This window comes from Camelina sativa, chromosome 7, assembly GCF_030686135.1.
Source record: "Camelina sativa cultivar CO46 ecotype springtype chromosome 7, ASM3068613v1".
Lineage (NCBI taxonomy): Eukaryota > Viridiplantae > Streptophyta > Magnoliopsida > Brassicales > Brassicaceae > Camelina > Camelina sativa.
This window is the reverse complement of record NC_141886.1, coordinates 13,185,323-13,208,766: the sequence shown is the minus strand read 5'-3', so window position 1 is coordinate 13,208,766 and position 23,444 is coordinate 13,185,323. Positions and strand designations below refer to the sequence as shown.

General features: G+C 37.8%; 1 protein-coding gene across 1 annotated transcript; it reads right to left on the bottom strand.

The window, feature by feature from the left end:
- Positions 1-8,907: 8,907 nt before the first annotated feature.
- LOC147941164 (uncharacterized) lies at positions 8,908-12,740 on the bottom strand. The gene is made up of 2 exons (XM_087456965.1): positions 10,766-12,740; positions 8,908-10,642 (listed from the first exon to the last, which is right to left on the bottom strand). The coding sequence occupies exons 1-2, from the start codon at positions 12,329-12,331 to the stop codon at positions 9,653-9,655; spliced, it is 2,556 nt and encodes an 851-aa protein (XP_087313091.1). The 5' UTR covers positions 12,332-12,740; the 3' UTR covers positions 8,908-9,652.
- Between the last annotated feature and the right edge of the window lie 10,704 nt (positions 12,741-23,444).

Below are 23,444 nucleotides of genomic sequence, written 5' to 3'. Positions count from 1 at the left end.
TTGGAACAAAACAGGTATAAGTGTTGTCTAAACACTCCAAATTAAACCCGAACCCTTATAATTAGTCAAACGCATTAGATTGTTACATATTTTATCCCTATAAACAGTAACATAGCTGTTTACTGCTTTAAATCAATGTTTTCTCGGTTTTAGCCTGTTTTGGGACAAAATGGGTATAATTGTTGTCTAAACACTCCAAATTCCTCCCGAACTCTTACAATTAGTTAAATGCATTGGATTGTCACACATTTTGACACTAGAAACACAAACAAATCTGTTTACTGCTTCGAATTAATGTTTTCTCGGTTTTAGCCTGTTTTCTCGTTTTAAGCCTATTTTGGAACAAAATAGGTATAAGTGTTGTCTAAACACTCCAAATTAAACCCGAAATCTTATAATTAGTCAAACGCATTAGATTGTTGCATATTTTCACCCTAGAAAGAGTAACATAGCTGTTAACTGCTTTAAATCAATGTTTTCTCGGTTTTAGCCTGTTTTGGGACAAAATAGGTATAATTGTTGTCTAAACACTCCAAATTCATCCCGAGCTCTTACAATTAGTCAAATGCAATCGATTGTCACACATGTTGACCGCAAAAACACAAACAAAGCTTTTTGCTGCTTTTAATCAATGTTCTCGCGGTTTTAGCTTGTTTTCTCGTTTTAAGCCTGTTTTGGAACAAAATAGGTATAAGTGTTGTCTAAACACTCCAAATTAAACCCGAAATCTTATAATTAGTCAAACGCATTAGATTGTTACATATTTTCACCCTAGAAAGAGTAACATAGCTGTTTACTGCTTTAAATCAATGTTTTCTCGGTTTTAGCTTCTTTTGGGACAAAATGGGTATAATTGTTGTCTAAACACTCCAAATTCCTCCCGAACTCTTACAATTAGTTAACTGCACTGGATTGTAACACATTTTGACACAAAAAACAAACAAAGCTGTTTACTGCTTCAAATTAATGTTTTCTCGGTGTTAGCCTGTTTTCTCGTTTTATGCATGTTTTGGAACAAAATAGGTATAAGTGTTGTCTAAACACTCCAAATTCAACCCGAACTCTTATAATTAGTCAAATGCATTGGATTGTTACATATTTTGACCCTAGAAAGAGTAACATAGCAGTTTACTGCTTTAAATCAATGTTTTTTCGGGTTTAGCCCGTTTCGGGACAAAATGGGTATAATTGTTGTCTAAACACTCCAAATTCATCCCGAACTCTTACAATTAGTAAAATGCATTGGTTTATTACATATTTTGACCCTAGGAACAGTAGCAAAGCTGTTTATTTCTTCGAATTATTGTTTTCTCGGTTTTAGCCTGTTTTTTTTGTTTTAAGCTTGTTTCGGGACAAAATGGGTATAATTGTTGTCTGAACACTCCAAATTCATCCCGAAGTCTTACAATTAGTTAAATGTATTGGATTGTCACACATTTTGACACTTAAAACCCAAACAAAGCTGTTTACTGCTTCAAATTATTGTTTTCTCGGTTTTAGCCTGTTTTCTCGTTTGAAGCCTATTTTGGAACAAAATAGGTATAAGTGTTGTCTAAACACTCCAAATTAAACCCGAACTCTTATAATTAGTCAAACGCATTAGATTGTTACATACTTTCACCCTAGAAAGAGTAACATAGCTGTTTACATCTTTAAATCAATGTTTTCTCGGGTTTAGCCTGTTTCGGGACAAAATGGGTATAATTGTTGTCTAAACACTCCAAATTCATCCCGAACTCTTACAATTAGTCAAATGCATTCGATTGTCACACATGTTGACCCCAGAAACACAAACAAATCTGTTTACTGCTTTTAATGAATGTTTTCGCGGTTTTAGCCTGTTTTCTCGTTTTAAGCCTGTTTTGGAACAAAATAGGTATAAGTGTTGTCTAAACACTCCAAATTAAACCCAAACTCTTATAATTAGTCAAACTCATTAGATTGTTACATATTTTATCCCTAGAAACAGTAACATAGCTGTTTACTGCTTTAAATCAATGTTTTCTTGGTTTTAGCCTGTTTTGGGACAAAATGGGTATAATTGTTGTCTAAACACTCCAAATTCCTCCCGAACTCTTATAATTAGTTAAATGCATTGGATTGTCACACATTTTGACACTAGAAACACAAACAAATCTGTTTACTGCTTCGAATTAATGTTTTCTCGTTTTTAGCCTGCTTTCTCGTTTTAAGCCTATTTTGGAACAAAATAGGTATAAGTGTTGTCTAAACACTCCAAATTAAACCCGAAATCTTATAATTAGTCAAACGCATTAGATTGTTGCATATTTTCACCCTAGAAAGAGTAACATAGCTGTTTACTGCTTTAAATCAATGTTTTCTCGGTTTTAGCCTGTTTTGGGACAAAATGGGTATAATTGTTGTCTAAACACTCCAAATTCATCCCGAGCTCTTATAATTAGTCTAATGCATTAGACTTTTACATATTTTGACCCTAGGAACAGTAACAAAGCTGTTTATTTCTTCGTATTAATGTTTTCTCGGTTTTAGCCTGTTTTCTTGTTTTAAGCTTGTTTCGGGACAAAATGGGTATAATTGTTGTCTAAACACTCCAAATTCCTCCTGAAGTCTTACAATTAGTTAAATGCATTGGATTGTCATACATTTTGACACTTAAAACACAAAAAAGCTGTTTACTGCTTTGAATTAACGTTTTCTCGGTTTTAGCCTGTTTTCTCGTTTTAAGCCTATTTTGGAACAAAATAGGTATAAGTGTTGTCTAAACACTCCAAATTAAACCCGAACTCGTAAAATTAGTCAAACGCATTAGATTGTTACATATTTTCACCCTAGAAAGAGTAACATAGCTGTTTACTGCTTTAAATCAATTTTTTCTCGGGTTTAGCCTGTTTCGGGACAAAATGGGTATACTTGTTGTCTAAACACTCCAAATTCATCCCGAACTCTTACAATTAGTCAAATGCAATCGATTGTCACACATGTTGACCCCAGAAACACAAACAAAGCTGTTTACTGCTTTTAATGAATGTTTTCGCAGTTTTAGCCTGTTTTCTCGTTTTAAGCCTGTTTTGGAACAAAATAGGTATAAGTGTTGTCTAAACACTCCAAATTAAACCCAAACTCTTATAATTAGTCAAACGCATTAGATTGTTACATATTTTATCCCTAGAAACAGTAACATAGCTGTTTACTGCTTTAAATCAATGTTTTCTCGGTTTTAGCCTGTTTTGGGACAAAATGGGTATAATTGTTGTCTAAACACTCCAAATTCCTCCCGAACTCTTACAATTAGTTAAATGCATTGGATTGTCACACATTTGGACACTACAAACACAAACAAATCTGTTTACTGCTTTGAATTAATGTTTTCTCGGTTTTAGCCTGTTTTCTCGTTTTAAGCCTATTTTGGAACAAAATAGGTATAAGTGTTGTCTAAACACTCCAAATTAAACCCGAAATCTTATAATTAGTCAAACGCATTAGATTGTTGCATATTTTCACCCTAGAAAGAGTAACATAGCTGTTTACTGCTTTAAATCAATGTTTTCTCGGTTTTAGCCTGTTTTGGGACAAAATAGGTATAATTGTTGTTTAAACACTCCAAATTCATCCCGAGCTCTTACAATTAGTCAAATGCAATCGATTGTCACACATGTTGACCCCAAAAACACAAACAAAGCTGTTTGCTGCTTTTAATCAATGTTCTCGCGGTTTTAGCCTGTTTTCTCGTTTTAAGCCTGTTTTGGAACAAAATAGGTATAAGTGTTGTCTAAACACTCCAAATTAAACCCGAAATCTTATAATTAGTCAAACGCATTAGATTGTTGCATATTTTCACCCTAGAAAGAGTAACATAGCTGTTTACTGCTTTAAATCAATGTTTTCTCGGTTTTAGCCTGTTTTGGGACAAAATGGGTATAATTGTTGTCTAAACACTCCAAATTCATCCCGAGCTCTTATAATTAGTCTAATGCATTAGACTTTTACATATTTTGACCCTAGGAACAGTAACAAAGCTGTTTATTTCTTCGTATTAATGTTTTCTCGGTTTTAGCCTGTTTTCTTGTTTTAAGCTTGTTTCGGGACAAAATGGGTATAATTGTTGTCTAAACACTCCAAATTCCTCCTGAAGTCTTACAATTAGTTAAATGCATTGGATTGTCACACATTTTGACACTTAAAACACAAAAAAGCTGTTTACTGCTTTGAATTAACGTTTACTCGGTTTTAGCCTGTTTTCTCGTTTTAAGCCTATTTTGGAACAAAATAGGTATAAGTGTTGTCTAAACGCTCCAAATTAAACCCGAACTCGTAAAATTAGTCAAACGCATTAGATTGTTACATATTTTCACCCTAGAAAGAGTAACATAGCTGTTTACTGCTTTAAATCAATTTTTTCTCGGGTTTAGCCTGTTTCAGGACAAAATGGGTATACTTGTTGTCTAAACACTCCAAATTCATCCCGAACTCTTACAATTAGTCAAATGCAATCGATTGTCACACATGTTGACCCCAGAAACACAAACAAAGCTGCTTACTACTTTTAATGAATGTTTTCGCAGTTTTAGCCTGTTTTCTCGTTTTAAGCCTGTTTTGGAACAAAATAGGTATAAGTGTTGTCTAAACACTCCAAATTAAACCCAAACTCTTATAATTAGTCAAACGCATTAGATTGTTACATATTTTATCCCTAGAAACATTAACATAGCTGTTTACTGCTTTAAATCAATGTTTTTTCGGGTTTAGCCTCTTTCGGGACAAAATGGGTATAATTGTTGTCTAAACACTCCAAATTCATCGCGAACTCTTACAATTAGTAAAATGCATTGGATTGTCACATATTTTGACCCTAGGAACAGTAATAAAGCTGTTTACTGCTTCGAATTAATGTTTTCTCGGTTTTAGCCTGTTTTGTTGTTTTAAGCCTGTTTGAGGACAAAATGGGTATAATTGTTGTCTGAACATTCCAAATTCATCCCGAACTCTTACAGTTAGTTAAATGCATTGGATTGTTACACATTTTGACACTAGAACCCAAACAAAGCTGTTTACTGCTTCAAATTATTGTTTTCTCGGTTTTAGCCTGTTTTCTCGTTTGAAGCCTATTTTGGAACAAAATAGGTATAAGTGTTGTCTAAACACTCCAAATTAAACCCGAACTCTTATAATTAGTCAAACGCATTAGATTGTTACATATTTTCACCCTAGAGAGAGTAACATAGCTGTTTACTGCTTTAAATCAATGTTTTCTCGGTTTTAGCTTGTTTTGGGACAAAATGGGTATAATTGTTGTCTAAACACTCCAAATTCATCCCGAGCTCTTACAATTAGTCTAATGCATTAGACTTTTACATATTTTGACCCTAGGAACAGTAACAAAGCTGTTTATTTCTTCGAATTAATGTTTTCTCGGTTTTAGCCTGTTTTCTTGTTTTAAGCTTGTGTCTGGACAAAATGGGTATAATTGTTGTCTAAACACTCCAAATTCCTCCTGAAGTCTTACAATTAGTTAAATGCATTAGTTAAATGCATTGGATTGTCACACATTTTGACACTTAAAACACAAAAAAGCTGTTTACTGCTTTGAATTTATTGATCAAGATAACCTTGAGTGTAATCGGCCGTCCGTACGGTTATGTGATAGGGCCGTCCGTACGGTTATGTGTTAGGGCCGTCCGTACGGTTAGGTGTTAGGGCCGTCCGTACGGTTTGGTGAGGCCGACCATGAATGATGTGAATAAAGGGCTGAGACTGGCCGCCTCGCCGCAAGACCGTCTCTCACTCCACTGGACGAAGGCTACCAGGCCAAGCGAAAGGGGGAGAGCATTCGGGCCATGGAGGGACAACCGTGAGATCCAATGGATGAACCATATGAGGACGTTACAAGATACCGGCGACTTGTGGGGAAGCTCATAAACTCACTCTCTAAACTCACTCTTTAGTCTACTTCTCTACCCTCTAGAAAACTATACTCTTTCTCTTGCCATGGAAACTGCAAAACCGATAGTTACTCCGGTGGTACTCAAAGGCGCCAACTATCTCTTGTGGAAAAGAACCACAAAGACTGCTCTTAGTGGCCGGGGACTCTGGATTCATGTGGAAACAAAACAACTCCCCAAGAAAGCCAACAAAGAGGACAGCAAAGAAGAAACAGAGGAAGACAAGGAGGCTGAACTCGAAAAGGAAATCAAATGGTTCCAAGAGGATCAGACCGTGCTTGCCATCCTTCAAAACTCGCTGGACGCGCCAATCTTAGAAGCCTACTCATACTGTGAGACAACGAAGGAACTATGGGACACGCTAGCTAATGTGTACGGGAATGTCACGAACCTCACCCGTGTGTTTGAAGTCAAGAAGGCCATTAACAGCCTTCATCAAGAAGACTTGGAGTTTACCAAGCACTTTGGGAAGTTTCGGTCATTGTGGGCCGAACTAGAGATGCTCCGGCCAAGCACCATCGATCCGGCGATTCTGAACGAAGGGAAGGAGCAAGACAAAGTCTTTGGCTTGCTCCTTACCCTCAACCCTGCCTTCAACGACCTCATCAAACACATACTCCGTGGTGACAAGCTGCCTACTCTTGACGACGTATGTGCTCAGGTTCAAAAGGAACAAGGGTCTCTCGGTCTCTTTAATGGGAAGGGCGAGCTGGTTACGGCTAACAAGGGGGTCTACAGGCCGGACGAGAGGAAGATGGTGGTGTGTGACCACTGTAAGAAGAAAGGTCACGTGAGGGACAAGTGTTGGATTCTTCACCCACATCTCAAGCCAGCTAAGTTCAAAGTGAATCTGTCTCATGAAGGTACAAGCGGTCAAGCACCCGGAACGGTGAACCAGGGGGAGACAACGGCGATGGCTGCGTCCTATGGAGACTACGTGAGAAAATCTGACTTGGAGGCTCTCATTAAGTCCATCGCCGCACTAAAAGAATCCGGTACTACATTCTTTGCCACTAAACCTTCTAAAATGCTTGTCATTGACTCGGGGGCTTCTCACCATATGATTAGCAACCTGAGTCTACTAGACAATATAGAACCAGCTTTAGGTAATGTGGTTATTGCTAATGGTGATCGGATCCCTGTAAAAGGTGTTGGTAATTTAAAACTGCTTGAACATAACTCTAAAGCATTTTACATGCCTACATTCACATCTAACCTCCTATCAGTAAAGAAAGCAGCTAATGATTTGAATTGCTATGTTGTTTTTGGTCCTAATAGTGTTCATTTTCAGGATATTAAGACTGGAAAGATACTTGGGGAAGGAAATGGAACTGGAGACCTTTATACTTTAGAGAAGACTTCACAAAGTCCTTCTAATTCTATTTCACTTACCTCTTGTTTATTGTCTAATAAGAATGATAATGATGCATTGTGGCATGCTAGACTAGGCCATCCCCACTCTCGTGCTCTTGAGTTGTTATTGCCTAATGTTTCTTTTAGTAGTTCTAGGTGTGAGTCTTGTATCCTTGGGAAACATTGTAGAACTGTGTTTCCTAAATCTTCTACCATTTATGAAAATTGCTTTGATTTGGTTCATTCTGATGTTTGGACATCACCATGCTTGTTTAGAGATAACAACAAGTACTTTGTGACCTTTATTGATGAAAAGTCGAAATATACTTGGATAACTTTGTTACCCTCTAAAGACCGTGTGTATGATGCATTTATAAATTTCCAAAACTATGTCACTAATCACTTTAATGCCAAGATCAAAGTGCTTAGGTCAGACAATGGAGGAGAATACACTAGTCACAAACTTAGAGAACACCTAACCACACATGGCATCTTACAACAAACGAGCTGCCCGTACACTCCACAACAAAATGGTGTGGCGGAGAGGAAGAACAGGCACCTTATGGAGGTGGCGCGGTCAATAATGTTCCATATGAATGTGCCAAAACGTTTTTGGGGAGATGCGGTCATGACAGCCTGCTATCTTATCAACCGAACGCCAACAAAAATCCTAAGCGACCTAACTCCTTTTGAAATTCTTACTAAAACTAAACCATCATTAGACCATTTACGAGTATTTGGCTGTGTGGGTTTTGTTTTGATTCCAGGAGAGCAGAGGAGTAAACTAGATGCAAAGAGTACCAAAAGCATGTTTATTGGTTACTCAACCACACAAAAAGGCTACAAGTGCTATGATCCGGTCAATGGCCGCATGTTCGTGTCTAGAGACGTCAAGTTTCTGGAAGATCAAGGCTACTATGAGACAAAAGACTGGAACAGCCTTAAGGACCTATCTCACTCCACCACTGACCGTGCGACCAACTTACGGTTCCTACTAGATCATCTTGGTGTTACACAACAATCTTGTCCCGGGGTACAGTTACCGCCAGTAGCTCCCAATGAATCTACACAGCTGGCAGAGCCCCCAGCGGATCATGATCCATCTCCACGTCCTGAGGAACAACTTCCTGAGCCGGGAGAGGACATATCCGAAGGAGTCGTTCCCACACCTCCCGCTGAGCCTATCCCTTCTACCGCCGAGCTGGTACGAGGCGCTACTACTACCGCCGAGCCAAGTCAGCCAGCCTCATCCACACCTCTCATACCACTCAGACGGAGCGAACGTGTCAAGTCTCATCCATCTACCTGGAAGAACAAGTGATATGATCCTCCTAAGGATTCGGCACCTTCGAGTTGGTTGATAGAGACACCTTGATTCTAAAGACGACGAAGCCTCAAGAATAAGGATGGTGGAATGAATGGTCGCACAAGAGTTGCGGAAAGACTCTTGATATACCGGTTTGATCTTTCAGCCTCACACCAAAAAGATCGGATCTCTCAGCCTCGCACCAAGGAGATCGGGGTTTTGACTATCGGAATCACACCAAGTAGTCGGTTTTGATTGTTGGAGTCACACCAAGCAATCGGTTTTGTTCACAAAGAACAGAAGAGAATCACTCTAAAAAAGAAAAGGTTTTGATAAAAAGTTAGATGATTATTTCAATGATCTTACATGAGTTTATATAGGATAAGAAAACTTGGTAACAAAGCCAAGTATTAACTAGTCTTAAAACTTAAAAAAACAATTAAGATAGATGGTTGAATGAAGATCCAATTCTTGTGCATGTATCCCTTCCTCCAAAGTGACTTTAGGTGCATGTATCTCAATTTTCGTCACTCTTCTTTGACCACAAAATAAAGTGATTATTTTGGGCTTTCTTGGACTTGAATTAGGTTCAAAGTGGGCTGGACTTGATAGGTATCATCCCCAATAGATTTTCCAATGCTCTCTTTGACCATAAGCTCTTGAATAAGCCCATTTAGTGCATCCTTTAGCTTCTTAGCTTTTGCTCTAGTCAGTGGTCCTTCAGGTACAAGCAATGGTTCCTCAGGTACAAGCAATGGTTCCTCAGCTACAAGCTCCTCTGGTTCAAGCTCAGCTACACTTTCCTCGTGTTCAAGCTCAGCTACAAGCTCATCCTCCTTAGCTCCATCCATGATCACATCATCCCCCTCCTCTTGAAAAGGATTTGACCTCAAATCTGGATCATCTGCCACAAAAGGAACCAAATCAGAAACATTAACGCTTGAACTCACATTGTACTTACCTTGAAGATCAAGTTGGTAAGCATTGTCATTAATCTTTCTTGTGATCTCAAAGGGTCCATCGATTCTATGCATCAGTTTTGACTTCCTTTCAGCTGGAAACCGTTCTTTTCTCAAGTGAACCCACACTTGGTCTCCTGGTTTGAAACCATCTTGTTCCTTCCTTTGTTTGCTTGTTTTGCATACTGCTTTGTCTTCTCCTCAATGTTTATTCTAGCTTTCTCATGGATCTGTTTGACAAGGTCAGCTTTCTTTTTCCCACCCAAGCTAGCTCTTTCACTCAAAGGTAAAGGGGTTAGATCCAATGGAGATAAAGGATTAAAGCCATAAACAATTTGGAATGGAGAGAACTTAGTTGAAGAATGAACTGATTGATTGTATGCAAACTCAACATGTGGTAAACATTCTTCCCAAGTTTTAATGTTCTTTTTGATCAAAGCTCGCAAGAGAGTAGACAAAGTTCTATTAACTACTTCAGTTTGACCATCAGTTTGTGGATGACAAGTAGTGGAGAATAGTAACTTAGTCCCTAGTTTAGACCAAAGTGTTTTCCAGAAGTAACACAAAAACTTTGTATCCCTATCAGAAACAATTGACTTAGGCACTCCATGCAAACGAACAATTTCTTTGAAGAACAACTCAGCAACATGCAAAGCATTATCAGTTTTGTGACAAGGTATGAAATGGGCCATTTTTGAAAATCGTTCAATAACCACAAAAACTGAATCTTTACCAGTCCTAGTTCTAGGCAAACCAAGCACACAATCCATAGAAATATCATGCAAAGGCTGAGTAGAAATAGGATGTCGATACTTTACCGTGATGTTGTTGATAGCTCTACAATCAACACACATGCGCCAACTTCCATCCTTTTTGGGCACAAGTAGGACTGAGACCGCACATGGGCTCATGCTCTCTCTAATACGTCCTTTCTCCATGAGCTCATTAACTTGTCTTTGCAGCTCCAATGTCTCCACGGGATTAGTCCTATAAGCTGGTCTGTTTGGAAGTGATGCACCAGGAACAAAGTCTATTTGGTGTTCAATACCACGGATAGGTGGTAAACCTTTCGGATTGTCCTCCGGGAATAAGTCCTCAAAATCCTGCAAAAGAAAGGTTATCTCACTCGGTAACACCAGTGCAAGGTCAGAAAAACTCATGAGAGTTTCTTTGTAAACAAACATAAACATAATCAAAGGTTCTTTCGAAAATAAAGCTCTCTTAACCTCTCCTTTTCTCACAAAGAAATTTGAATGTCTGACGGGTTTTCTCTCACAGGCCTTTGACTTGGTTTTTCTCAAACTCTCGCTCTCTTTTTGGTGAATTGTGTTTGTGGGGTCACTCATGGTGTTTGTTTCTTTCCTTTGCCTGAGAATCAACTGATCTTGGTAAACTTCATGAGGTGTCAATGGAACTAAGATGATCTTCTTGCCTTTGAACTCAAAAGAATATCGATTGGGGAAACCATCATGGCTTGTTCTCCGGTCAGATTGCCATGGTCTTTCCAAAAGAATATGACTTGCCTCCATAGGTAGAACATTGCACAAAACCTCATCCTCATATTTTCCAATGACAATAGGAACCTTTACTTGGATACTAACCTTCATCTCACCATCATCATTAAGCCATTGCAGCTTATATGGCTTCAGGTGTTTCTCCGTAGTTAGCCCAAGCTTCTTGACCATTGTTTCACTCGCCACATTAGTACAACTCCCGCCATCAATTATTAGACAACATACCTTATCTCGGACATGGCACCTTGTATGAAATAGATTCTCCCTTTGCTCATGTTCCACAATCATAGTTTGAATACTAAGTGATCTCCTTGCCACCAATATCTCACCCTTTGCTGGAATTTCTTCAAGTTCTTCTAGTGAATCAGAAACCACCTCTTCATTTTCTGATTCAAACTCTCCATTCTCCAAGAGAATCATGGTTCTTGTGTTGGAACATTCATGCACATAGTGTCCTCTCCCATGACACTTATAACACGTCACATCACGAGCTCGGGTTCTGGTAGCCTCAATTTTGTCCTTGGTAACTTGATTGACAACAATTGGCTTCGCTTCAGCCTTTGGAATAGCAACTGGCTTTTCTTCCTTCTGGTAACTTGTTTTTGGGTTAGATGAACCAGCACCATAATTTATCCGCGTAGAACTTCTTCTCTTGAGTTGCTTTTCCACCAAGATTGCTTTATGTAACATCTCTTCAAGCTCCACATAATGCTCCATCTCAAGCCTATCTTGGACATCTCGGTTCAAACCACTCATGAATCTAGCCATAGTAGCTTCTCGGTCCTCAACCACATCAGCTCTTATCAAAAGAATCTCCATCTCTTGATAGTAATCCTCCACACTTCGACTTCCCTGAGTCAGTCTCCTTAGCTTTTGATGCAGATCGCGGTGGTAATGGCCTGGAACAAACCTTCTCCTCATGATAGCCTTCATCTCAGCACAAGTCTCAATCGGATATTCGCCATTACGTCTTCGTGAAGTCTCCAACTGATCCCACCAGCTAAGCGCATACTCACTAAACTCAACAGCCGCCATTCGCACCTTATTGATCTCAGAATAGTGTTGAAAATTGAAAACTTGTTCTACCTTCTTCTCCCACTCCAAGTAGACATCTGGATCATTTTTCCCAATAAATGGTGGAATTTTAAACTTCAGCCCTCCAATGTTATCATCATTTCTTTTTCTGCCTTCTCGCACACGTCTAGGTCTCCTTCGGCCTCCTTGAGATGAGTTTCCACTACGACTGTAGTAATCTTCAGCTGCTACATCTCTTGGCATTCTTAACTCCTCCTCTACTCTCCTCTGTTGATTAGGCAAGTTTTGTGGTTGCCTTTGTTGTGCTTCTGCTTAAACTTCGTCCAACCTCTCATAGACTGCATTCATCTCAACCCTCATCATCCTCCGCATTTCTCCCAACAATGCTTCCATCTGGATATTTTGAAGTCTCCTAGGTTGTTCTACTTCATGGTTGTTATTTTCTCCGTCAGCCATATTTGAAGAAATCTGCAAGATGAACAAACTCACAAAAACAAAATCCTCACAAGTGTTTACTCTCAAGTGTTTCACTCACAAGTGTTTACTCTCAACTCTCAAAGTGTGTTCTAGTGAGTCTCAAAGGTTCTAATAGAACAGAAACCAATCAAACCCAATGTTTTTCCAAAACAGTCGAAACAAAATCAAACTCAGCGAGATACCAAAAGATAAAATAGAACCGATTAATAGAAGTAGATTTTTTTTTTATTTTTTATTTTTGAAATAGAACGAAACTTTTTTTTTTTTTTTTTGAAAAGAACAGAATTGTTTTGTTTTTTTTTTTTTGAATAGAAAAGAACCTTTTTTCTCTCTTTTTTTTTTCCTTTTTCCTTTTTTTTTGATTTTTTTTTCTTTTGCTTTTTTTTTTCTTTTGCTTTTTTTTTCTTTTGCTTTTTTTTTTCTTTTGCTTTTTTTTTTTAAATAAAATAAATAGAAAAAGAAGATGAAAAGATGAGAAGATGAAAATAAAGAAAATGGAAAGATAGAAAGATGATAGATAGAAGATTGAAAGATAGAAAATGATAGGAAGAAGATGAACGGTTAGAAGATGATAGAATGATATAATACCAAACTCAAGGGTGTGCTCTGACACCACTTGATATGATCCTCCCAAGGATTCGGCACCTTCGAGTTGGTTGATAGAGACACCTTGATTCTAAAGACTACGAAGCCTCAAGAATAAGGATGGTGGAATGAATGGTCGCACAAGAGTTGCGGAAAGACTCTTGATATACCGGTTTGATCTTTCAGCCTCACACCAAAAAGATTGGATCTCTCAGCCTCGCACCAAGGAGATCGGGGTTTTGACTATCGGAATCACACCAAGTAGTCGGTTTTGATTGTTGGAATCACACCAAGCAATCGGTTTTGTTCACAAAGAACAGAAGAGAATCACTCTCAAAAAGAAAAGGTTTTGATAAAAAGTTGGATGATTATTTCAATGATCTTACATGAGTTTATATAGGATAAGAAAACTTGGTAACACCGCCAAGTATTAACTAGTCTTAAAACTTAAAAAAACAATTAAGATAGATGGTTGAATGAAGATCCAATTCTTGTGCATGTATCCCTTCCTCCAAAGTGACTTTAGGTGCATGTATCTCAATTTTCGTCACTCTTCTTTGACCACAAAATAAAGTGATTATTTTGGGCTTTCTTGGACTTGAATTAGGTTCAAAGTGGGCTGGACTTGATAGGTATCATCCCCAATAGATTTTCCAATGCTCTCTTTGACCATAAGCTCTTGAATAAGCCCATTTAGTGCATCCTTTAGCTTCTTAGCCTTTGCTCTAGTCATTGGTCCTTCAGGTACAAGCAATGGTTCCTCAGGTACAAGCAATGGTTCCTCAGCTACAAGCTCCTCTGGTTCAAGCTCAGCTACACTTTCCTCGTGTTCAATCTCAGCTACAAGCTCATCCTCCTTAGCTCCATCCATGATCACATCAACAAGCGTGTGTATTACAACAATCAAGCGGTTGCCCATCCGATTCAGGCCGTTTGTTCGCTTGCCGTGTTGCCGCCTGATCATGCAGCATTCCTAGGGTCTATTGATGCTAATTATATACCCCAGACATACGATGAGGCCAAAGATCATCAAGTATGGCGAGATGCCGTATCCGATGAGACTGGTGCCATGGTTCGCAACCACACTTGGGATGAAGCCGACCTGCCTAGAGGCAAGAAGGATGTCAGTTCGCGATGGGTCTTTACCATCAAGTATTTAAGCACTGGTGAGATAGAACGGTACAAAGCTCGCCTTGTGGCTCGTGGCTTTACTCAAACATATGGGTCGGATTATACGGAAACCTTCGCCCCGGTCGCCAAGCTTCATACTGTTAGGGTGGTGCTCTCCGTTGCCACTAACCTCTCTTGGGATCTTTGGCAAATGGATGTCAAGAATGCATTTCTTCAGGGGGAGCTTCAAGAGGAGGTCTATATGCACCCCCCCAGGGCTAGAAGACATGGTTACACCCGGCAAGGTCCTCCGACTTCGCAAGGCCATTTACGGTCTCAAGCAGTCTCCTCGAGCCTGGTACCACAAGTTGAGATCTACGCTCAAAGATCAAGGCTTCAAACGTTGTGAACCAGACCACACCCTCTTCACTCGTCGTTCTCCCGATGGTCTAGTCGTCGTCCTCATCTATGTTGATGATCTTATCATCACCGACGATGATCAAGAGGGCGTTCAGGCCACCAAGGTTTTTCTTCACTCTGCGTTCGACATCAAAGACCTCGGCGAGCTTCGTTACTTCCTTGGTATAGAGATCTTTCGCTCGCCAGGCGGCCTGTTTCTCTCTCAACGGAAGTACACTCTTGATCTCTTGGCCGAGACTGGCCGCCTCGCCGCAAGACCGTCTCTCACTCCACTAGACGAAGGCTACCAGGCCAAGCGAAAGGGGGAGAGCATTCGGGCCATGGAGGGACAACCGCGAGATCCAATGGATGAACCATATGAGGACGTTACAAGATACCGGCGACTTGTGGGGAAGCTCATATATCTCACGATCACGCGGCCTGACATTTGTTATGCAGTCAACCAGGAGAGTCAATACATGCAGGCTCCGACTAAGTATCACTGGAGCATTGTAGAGAGGATACTTAGCTATCTTAAAGGAAGCCCGGGTCAAGGCATATGGATGGGCAGGAATTCAAACACGGAGATAGTGGGCTATTGTGATGCTAATTACGCTGGAGATACATTGGACAGGAAGTCAACTACCGGGTATTGTACATTTGTTGGTGGGAACTTGGTCACATGGAAGTCAAAGAAGCAGAAGGTGGTCTCATGCTCTAGTGCTGAAGCCGAGTATAGAGCAATACGGAAGTTAACAAATGAACTGACCTGGTTGAAGGCACTCCTCAAGGACCTCGGCATTGATTCAAAGAAACCAATCACCATACATTGCGACAATGAGGCTGCGATTCACATTGCTACTAATTCAATGTTTCATGAGAGAACCAAACACATTGAGGTTGACTGCCACAAGGTTCGAGAGAAGATAGAAGAAGGGGTCATCCTACCGTGTCATACTCGGAGTCAAGACCAACTGGCAGACATTTTCACCAAAGCTGCAAGCTCCAAGGTTTGTGAACATATTCATAGCAGACTTGGACTTGTAGACATCACTCGCCCTTGATCACCTCACTTAATCCATGGACATCACACTCTTTTTCCCTTGACATAGTTTTGTCCCATGAGGTTTTCTATGCCAAGGTTTTTAATGAGGTGATGCTTCATGGGTTCCAAGTTTAGTCACTTCATTCGACTAAACTTGAGGGGGAGTATTGATCAAGATAACCTTGAGTGTAATCGGCCGTCCGTACGGTTATGTGATAGGGCCGTCTGTACGGTTATGTGTTAGGGCCGTCCGTACGGTTAGGTGTTAGGGCCGTCCGTACGGTTTGGTGAGGCCGACCACGAATGATGTGAATAAAGGGCTGAGAGTGTTCTACAAAGGCCCATGAGGAAGAGAAGGATCGAGAAGATGGCAAAGAGCCGTTAGAGATCACATGTTCCCCTAAGAGAAGCAACGAGAGGTCGCTATCACCATAGGGACAGACCCTTCTCTCTCCCTATGTCGTTATCTAGTTTGTAATAAGAGTAGCCCTAGTTTTATTTCTATTTAAGGCCTACAGCCGACATTGTATGCATTCTATTTTTCTAATACTGAATCTCTTCTCTTTATTCTCTTTGTTCTTGTTCACTAATTCTCTCAACAATTTCTTTCTCTACTCCAAACTAATCTAAACCAACAATCTCATTCCGCCTAAACTAACAGAATTAACGTTTTCTCGGTTTTAGCCTGTTTTCTCGTTTTAAGCCTATTTTGGAACAAAATAGGTAAACACTCCAAATTAAACCCGAACTCTTAAAATTAGTCAAACGCATTAGATTGCTACATATTTTCACCCTAGAAAGAGTAACATAGCTGTTTACTGCTTTAAATCAATTTTTTCTCGGGTTTAGCCTGTTTCGGGACAAAATGGGTATACTTGTTGTCTAAACACTCCAAATTCATCCCGAACTCTTACAATTAGTCAAATGCAATAGATTGTCACACATGTTGACCCCAGAAACACAAACAAAGCTGTTTGCTGCTTTTAATCAATGTTTTCGCGGTTTTAACCTGTTTTCTCGTTTTAAGCCTATTTTGGAACAAAATAGGTATAAGTGTTGTCTAAACACTCCAAATTAAACCCGAACTCTTATAATTAGTCAAACGCATTAGATTGTTACATATTTTCATCCTAGAAAGAGTAACATAGCTGTTTACTGCTTTAAATCAATGTTTTCTCGGTTTTAGTTTCTTTTGGGACAAAATGGGTATAATTGTTGTCTAAACACTCCAAATTCATCCCGAACTCTTACAATTAGTAAAATGCATTGGTTTATTACATATTTTGACCCTAGGAACAGTAGCAAAGCTGTTTATTTCTTCGAATTAATGTTTTCTCGTTTTAGCCTGTTTTCTTGTTTTAAGCTTCTTTCGGGACAAAATGGGTATAATTGTTGTCTAAACACTCCAAATTCCTCCCAAAGTCTTACAATTAGTTAAATGTATTGGATTGTCACACATTTTGACACTTAAAACACAAAAAAGCTGTTTACTGCTTTGAATTAATGTTTTCTCGGTTTTAGCCTGTTTTCTCGTTTTAAGCCTATTTTGGAACAAAATAGGTATAAGTGTTGTCTAAACACTCCAAATTAAACCCAAACTCTTATAATTAGTCAAACGCATTAGATTGTTACATATTTTCACCCTAGAAAGAGTAACATAGCTGTTTACTGCTTTAAATCAATGTTTTCTCGGGGTTAGCCTGTTTCGGAAAAAATGGATATATTTTTGTCTAAACACTCCAAATTCAGCCCGAACTCTTACAATTAGTCAAATGCATTTGATTGTCACACATGTAGGCCCCAGAAACACAAACTAAGCTGTTTACTGCTTTTAATCAATGTTTTCGCGGTTTTAGCATGTTTTCTCGTTTAAAGCCTGTTTTGGAACAAAACAGGTATAAGTGTTGTCTAAACACTCCAAATTAAACTCGAACTCTTATAATTAGTCAAACGCATTAGATTGTTACATATTTTATTCCTATAAACAGTAACATAGCTGTTTACTGCTTTAAATCAATGTTTTCTCGGTTTTAGCCTGTTTTGGGACAAAATGGGTATAATTGTTGTCTAAACACTCCAAATTCCTCCTGAACTCTTACAATTAGTTAAATGCATTGGATTGTCACACATTTTGACACTAGAAACACAAACAAATCTGTTTACTGCTTCGAATTAATGTTTTCTCGGTTTTAGCCTGTTTTCTCGTTTTAAGCCTATTTTGGAACAAAATAGGTATAAGTGTTGTCTAAACACTCCAAATTAAACCTGAATTCTTATAATTAGTCAAACGCATTAGATTGTTGCATATTTTCACCCTAGAAAGAGTAACATAGCTGTTTACTGCTTTAAATTAATGTTTTCTCGGTTTTAGCTTGTTTTGGGACAAAATGGGTATAATTGTTGTCTCAACACTCCAAATTCATCCCGAGCTCTTACAATTAGTCTAATGCATTGGATTATTACATATTTTGACCCTAGGAACAGTAGCAAAGCTGTTTATTTCTTCGAATTAATGTTTTCTTGGTTTTAGCCTGTTTTCTTGTTTTAAGCTTGTTTCGGGACAAAATGGGTATAATTGTTGTCTAAACACTCCAAATTAAACCCGAATTCTTATAATTAGTCAAACGCATTAGATTGTTGCATATTTTCACCCTAGAAAGAGTAACATAGCTGTTTACTGCTTTAAATCAATGTTTTCTCGGTTTTAGCCTGTTTTGGGACAAAATGGGTATAATTGTTGTCTAAACACTCCAAATTAAACCTGAACTCTTATAATTAGTCAAACGCATTAGATTGTTACATATTGTCACCCTAGAAAGAGAAACATAGCTGTTTACTGCTTTAAATCAATGTTTTTTCGGGTTTAGCCTGTTTCGGGACAAAATGGGTATAATTGTTGTCTAAACACTCCAAATTCATCCCGAACTCTTACAATTAGTAAAATGCATTGGTTTATTACATATTTTGACCCTAGGAACAAAAAAAAGCTGTTTACAGTTTCGACTTAATGTTTTCCGGTTTTAGCCTGTTTTCTTGTTTTAAGCCTGTTTCAGGACAAAATGGGTATAATTGTTGTCTAAACACTCCAAATTCATCCCGAACTCTTACAATTAGTTAAATGCATTGGATTGTCACACATTTTGACGCTTGAAACCGTAACAAATCTTTTTACTGCTTCGAATTAATGTTTTCTCGGTTTTAGCCTGTTTTCTCGTTTTAAGCCTATTTTGGAACAAAATAGGTATAAGTGTTGTCTAAACACTCCAACTTAAACCCGAATTCTTATAATTAGTCAAACGCATTAGATTGTTGCATATTTTCACCCTAGAAAGAGTAACATAGCTGTTTACTGCTTTAAATCAATGTTTTCTCGGTTTTAGCCTGTTTTGGGACAAAATGGGTATAATTGTTGTCTAAACACTCCAAATTCATCCCGAGCTCTTACAATTAGTCTAATGCATTGGATTATTACATATATTGACCCTAGGAACAGTAGCAAAGCTGTTTATTTCTTCGAATTAATGTTTTCTCGGTTTTAGCCTGTTTTCTTGTTTTAAGCTTGTTTCGGGACAAAATGGGTATAATTGTTGTCTAAACACTCCAAATTAAACCCGAATTCTTATAATTAGTCAAACGCATTAGATTGTTGCATATTTTCACCCTAGAAAGAGTAACATAGCTGTTTACTGCTTTAAATCAATGTTTTCTCGGTTTTAGCCTGTTTTGGGACAAAATGGGTATAATTGTTGTCTAAACACTCCAAATTAAACCCAAACTATTATAATTAGTCAAACGCATTAGATTGTTACATTTTTTCATCCTAGAAAGAGTAACATAGCTGTTTACTGCTTTAAATCAATGTTTTCTCGGGGTTAGCCTGTTTCGGGACAAAATGGATATAATTGTTGTCTAAACACTCCAAATTCAGTCCGAACTCTTACAATTAGTCAAATGCATTTGATTGTCACACACGTTGACCCCAGAAACACAAACAAAGCTGTTTACTGCTTTTAATCAATATTTTCGCGGTTTTTGCATGTTTTCTCGTTTTAAGCCTGTTTTGGAACAAAATAGGTATAAGTGTTGTCTAAACACTCCAAATTAAACCCGAACTCTTATAATTAGTCAAACGCATTAGATTGTTACATATTTTATCCCTATAAACAGTAACATAGCTGTTTATTTCTTCGAATTAATGGTTTCTCGGTTTTAGCCTGTTTCGGGACAAAATGGGTATAATTGTTGTCTAAACACTCCAAATTCATCCCGAACTCTTACAATTAGTAAAATGCATTGGTTTATTACATATTTTGACCCTAGGAACAGTAAAAAAGCTGTTTACTGTTTCGACTTAATGTTTTCCGGTTTTAGCCTGTTTTCTTGTTTTAAGCCTGTTTCAGGACAAAATGGGTATAATTGTTGTCTAAACACTCCAATTTCATCCCGAACTCTTACAATTAGTTAAATGCATTGGATTGTCACACATTTTGACGCTTGAAACCGTAACAAATCTTTTTACTGCTTCGAATTAATGTTTTCTCGGTTTTAGCCTGTTTTCTCGTTTTAAGCCTATTTTGGAACAAAATAGGTATAAGTGTTGTCTAAACACTCCAACTTACACCTGAATTCTTATAATTAGTCAAACGCATTAGATTGTTGCATATTTTCACCCTAGAAAGAGTAACATAGCTGTTTACTGCTTTAAATCAATGTTTTCTCGGTTTTAGCCTGTTTTGGGACAAAATGGGTATAATTGTTGTCTAAACACTCCAAATTCATCCCGAGCTCTTACAATTAGTCTAATGCATTGGATTATTACATATATTGACCCTAGGAACAGTAGCAAAGCTGTTTATTTCTTCGAATTAATGTTTTCTCGGTTTTAGCCTGTTTTCTCGTTTTAAGCTTGTTTCGGGACAAAATGGGTATAATTGTTGTCTAAACACTCCAAATTAAACCCGAATTCTTATAATTAGTCAAACGCATTAGATTGTTGCATATTTTCACCCTAGAAAGAGTAACATAGCTGTTTACTGCTTTAAATCAATGTTTTCTCGGTTTTAGCCTGTTTTGGGACAAAATGGGTATAATTGTTGTCTAAACACTCCAAATTAAACCCAAACTATTATAATTAGTCAGACGCATTAGATTGTTACATTTTTTCATCCTAGAAAGAGTAACATAGCTGTTTACTGCTTTAAATCAATGTTTTCTCGGGGTTAGCCTGTTTCGGGACAAAATGGATATAATTGTTGTCTAAACACTCCAAATTCAGCCCGAACTCTTACAATTAGTCAAATGCATTTGATTGTCACACACGTTGACCCCAGAAACACAAACAAAGCTGTTTACTGCTTTTAATCAATATTTTCGCGGTTTTTGCATGTTTTCTCGTTTTAAGCCTGTTTTGGAACAAAATAGGTATAAGTGTTGTCTAAACACTCCAAATTAAACCCGAACTCTTATAATTAGTCAAACGCATTAGATTGTTACATATTTTATCCCTATAAACAGTAACATAGCTGTTTACTGCTTTAAATCAATGTTTTCTCGGTTTTAGCCTGTTTTGGGACAAAATGGGTATAATTGTTGTCTAAACACTCTTACAATTAGTTAAATGCATTGGATTGTCACACATTTTGACGCTTGAAACCGTAACAAATCTGTTTACTGCTTCGAATTAATGTTTTCTCGGTTTTAGCCTGTTTTCTCGTTTTAAGCCTATTTTGGAACAAAATAGGTATAAGTGTTGTTTAAACACTCCAACTTAAACCCGAATTCTTATAATTAGTCAAACGCATTAGATTGTTGCATATTTTCACCCTAGAAAGAGTAACATAGCTGTTTACTGCTTTAAATCAATGTTTTCTCGGTTTTAGCCTGTTTTGGGACAAAATGGGTATAATTGTTGTCTAAACACTCCAAATTCATCCCGAACTCTTACAATTAGTCAAATGCATTTGATTGTCACACACGTTGACCCCAGAAACACAAACAAAGCTGTTTACTGCTTTTAATCAATATTTTCGCGGTTTTTGCATGTTTTCTCGTTTTAAGCCTGTTTGGGAAAAAATAGGTATAAGTGTTGTCTAAACACTCCAAATTAAACCCGAACTCTTATAATTAGTCAAACGCATTAGATTGTTACATATTTTATCCCTATAAATAGTAACATAGCTGTTTACTGCTTTAAATCAATGTTTTCTCGGTTTTAGCCTGTTTTGGGACAAAATGGGTATAATTGTTGTCTAAACACTCTTACAATTAGTTAAATGCATTGGATTGTCACACATTTTGACACTAGAAACACAAACAAATCTGTTTATTTCTTCGAATTAATGTTTTCTCGGTTTTAGCCTGTTTTCTCGTTTTAAGCCTATTTTGGAACAAAATAGGTATAAGTGTTGTCTAAACACTCCAAATTAAACCCGAATTCTTATAAATAGTCAAACGCATTAGATTGTTGCATATTTTCACCCTAGAAAGAGTAACATAGCTGTTTACTGCTTTAAATCAATGTTTTCTCGGTTTTAGCCTGTTTTGGGACAAAATGGGTATAATTGTTGTCTAAACACTCCAAATTCATCCCGAACTCTTACAATTAGTCAAATGCATTTGATTCTCACACACGTTGACCCCAGAAACACAAACAAAGCTGTTTACTGCTTTTAATCAATATTTTCGCGGTTTTTGCATGTTTTCTCGTTTTAAGCCTGTTTGGGAAAAAATAGGTATAAGTGTTGTCTAAACACTCCAAATTAAACCCGAACTCTTATAATTAGTCAAACGCATTAGATTGTTACATATTTTATCCCTATAAATAGTAACATAGCTGTTTACTGCTTTAAATCAATGTTTTCTCGGTTTTAGCCTGTTTTGGGACAAAATGGGTATAATTGTTGTCTAAACACTCCAAATTCCTCCCGAACTCTTACAATTAGTTAACTGCACTGGATTGTCACACATTTTGACACAAAAAAACACAAACAAAGCTGTTTACTGCTTCGAATTAATGTTTTCTCGGTGTTAGCCTGTTTTCTCGTTTTAAGCCTGTTTTGGAACAAAATAGGTACAAGTGTTGTCTAAATACTCCAAATTAAACCCGAACTCTTATAATTAGTCAAATGCATTGGATTGTTACATATTTTCACCCTAGAAAGCGTAACATAGCAGTTTACTGCTTTAAATCAATGTTTTTTCGGGTTCAGCCTGTTTTGGGACAAAATGGGTATAATTGTTGTCTAAACACTCCAAATTCATCCCGAACTCTTACAATTAGTAAAATGCATTCGTTTATTACATATTTTGCCCCTAGGAACAGTAAAAAAGCTGTTTACTGTTTCGAATTAATTTTTTCCGGTTTTAGCCTGTTTTCTTTTTTTAAGCCTGTTTCAAGGACAAAATGGATATAATTGTTGTCTAAACACTCCAAATTCAGCCCGAACTCTTACAATTAGTCAAATGCATTTGATTGTCACACACGTTGACCCCAGAAACACAAACAAAGCTGTTTACTGCTTTTAATCAATATTTTCGCGGTTTTTGCATGTTTTCTCGTTTTAAGCCTGTTTTGGAACAAAATAGGTATAAGTGTTGTCTAAACACTCCAAATTAAACCCAAACTCTTATAATTAGTCAAACGCATTAGATTGTTACATATTTTATCCCTATAAACAGTAACATAGCTGTTTATTTCTTCGAATTAATGGTTTCTCGGTTTTAGCCTGTTTCGGGACAAAA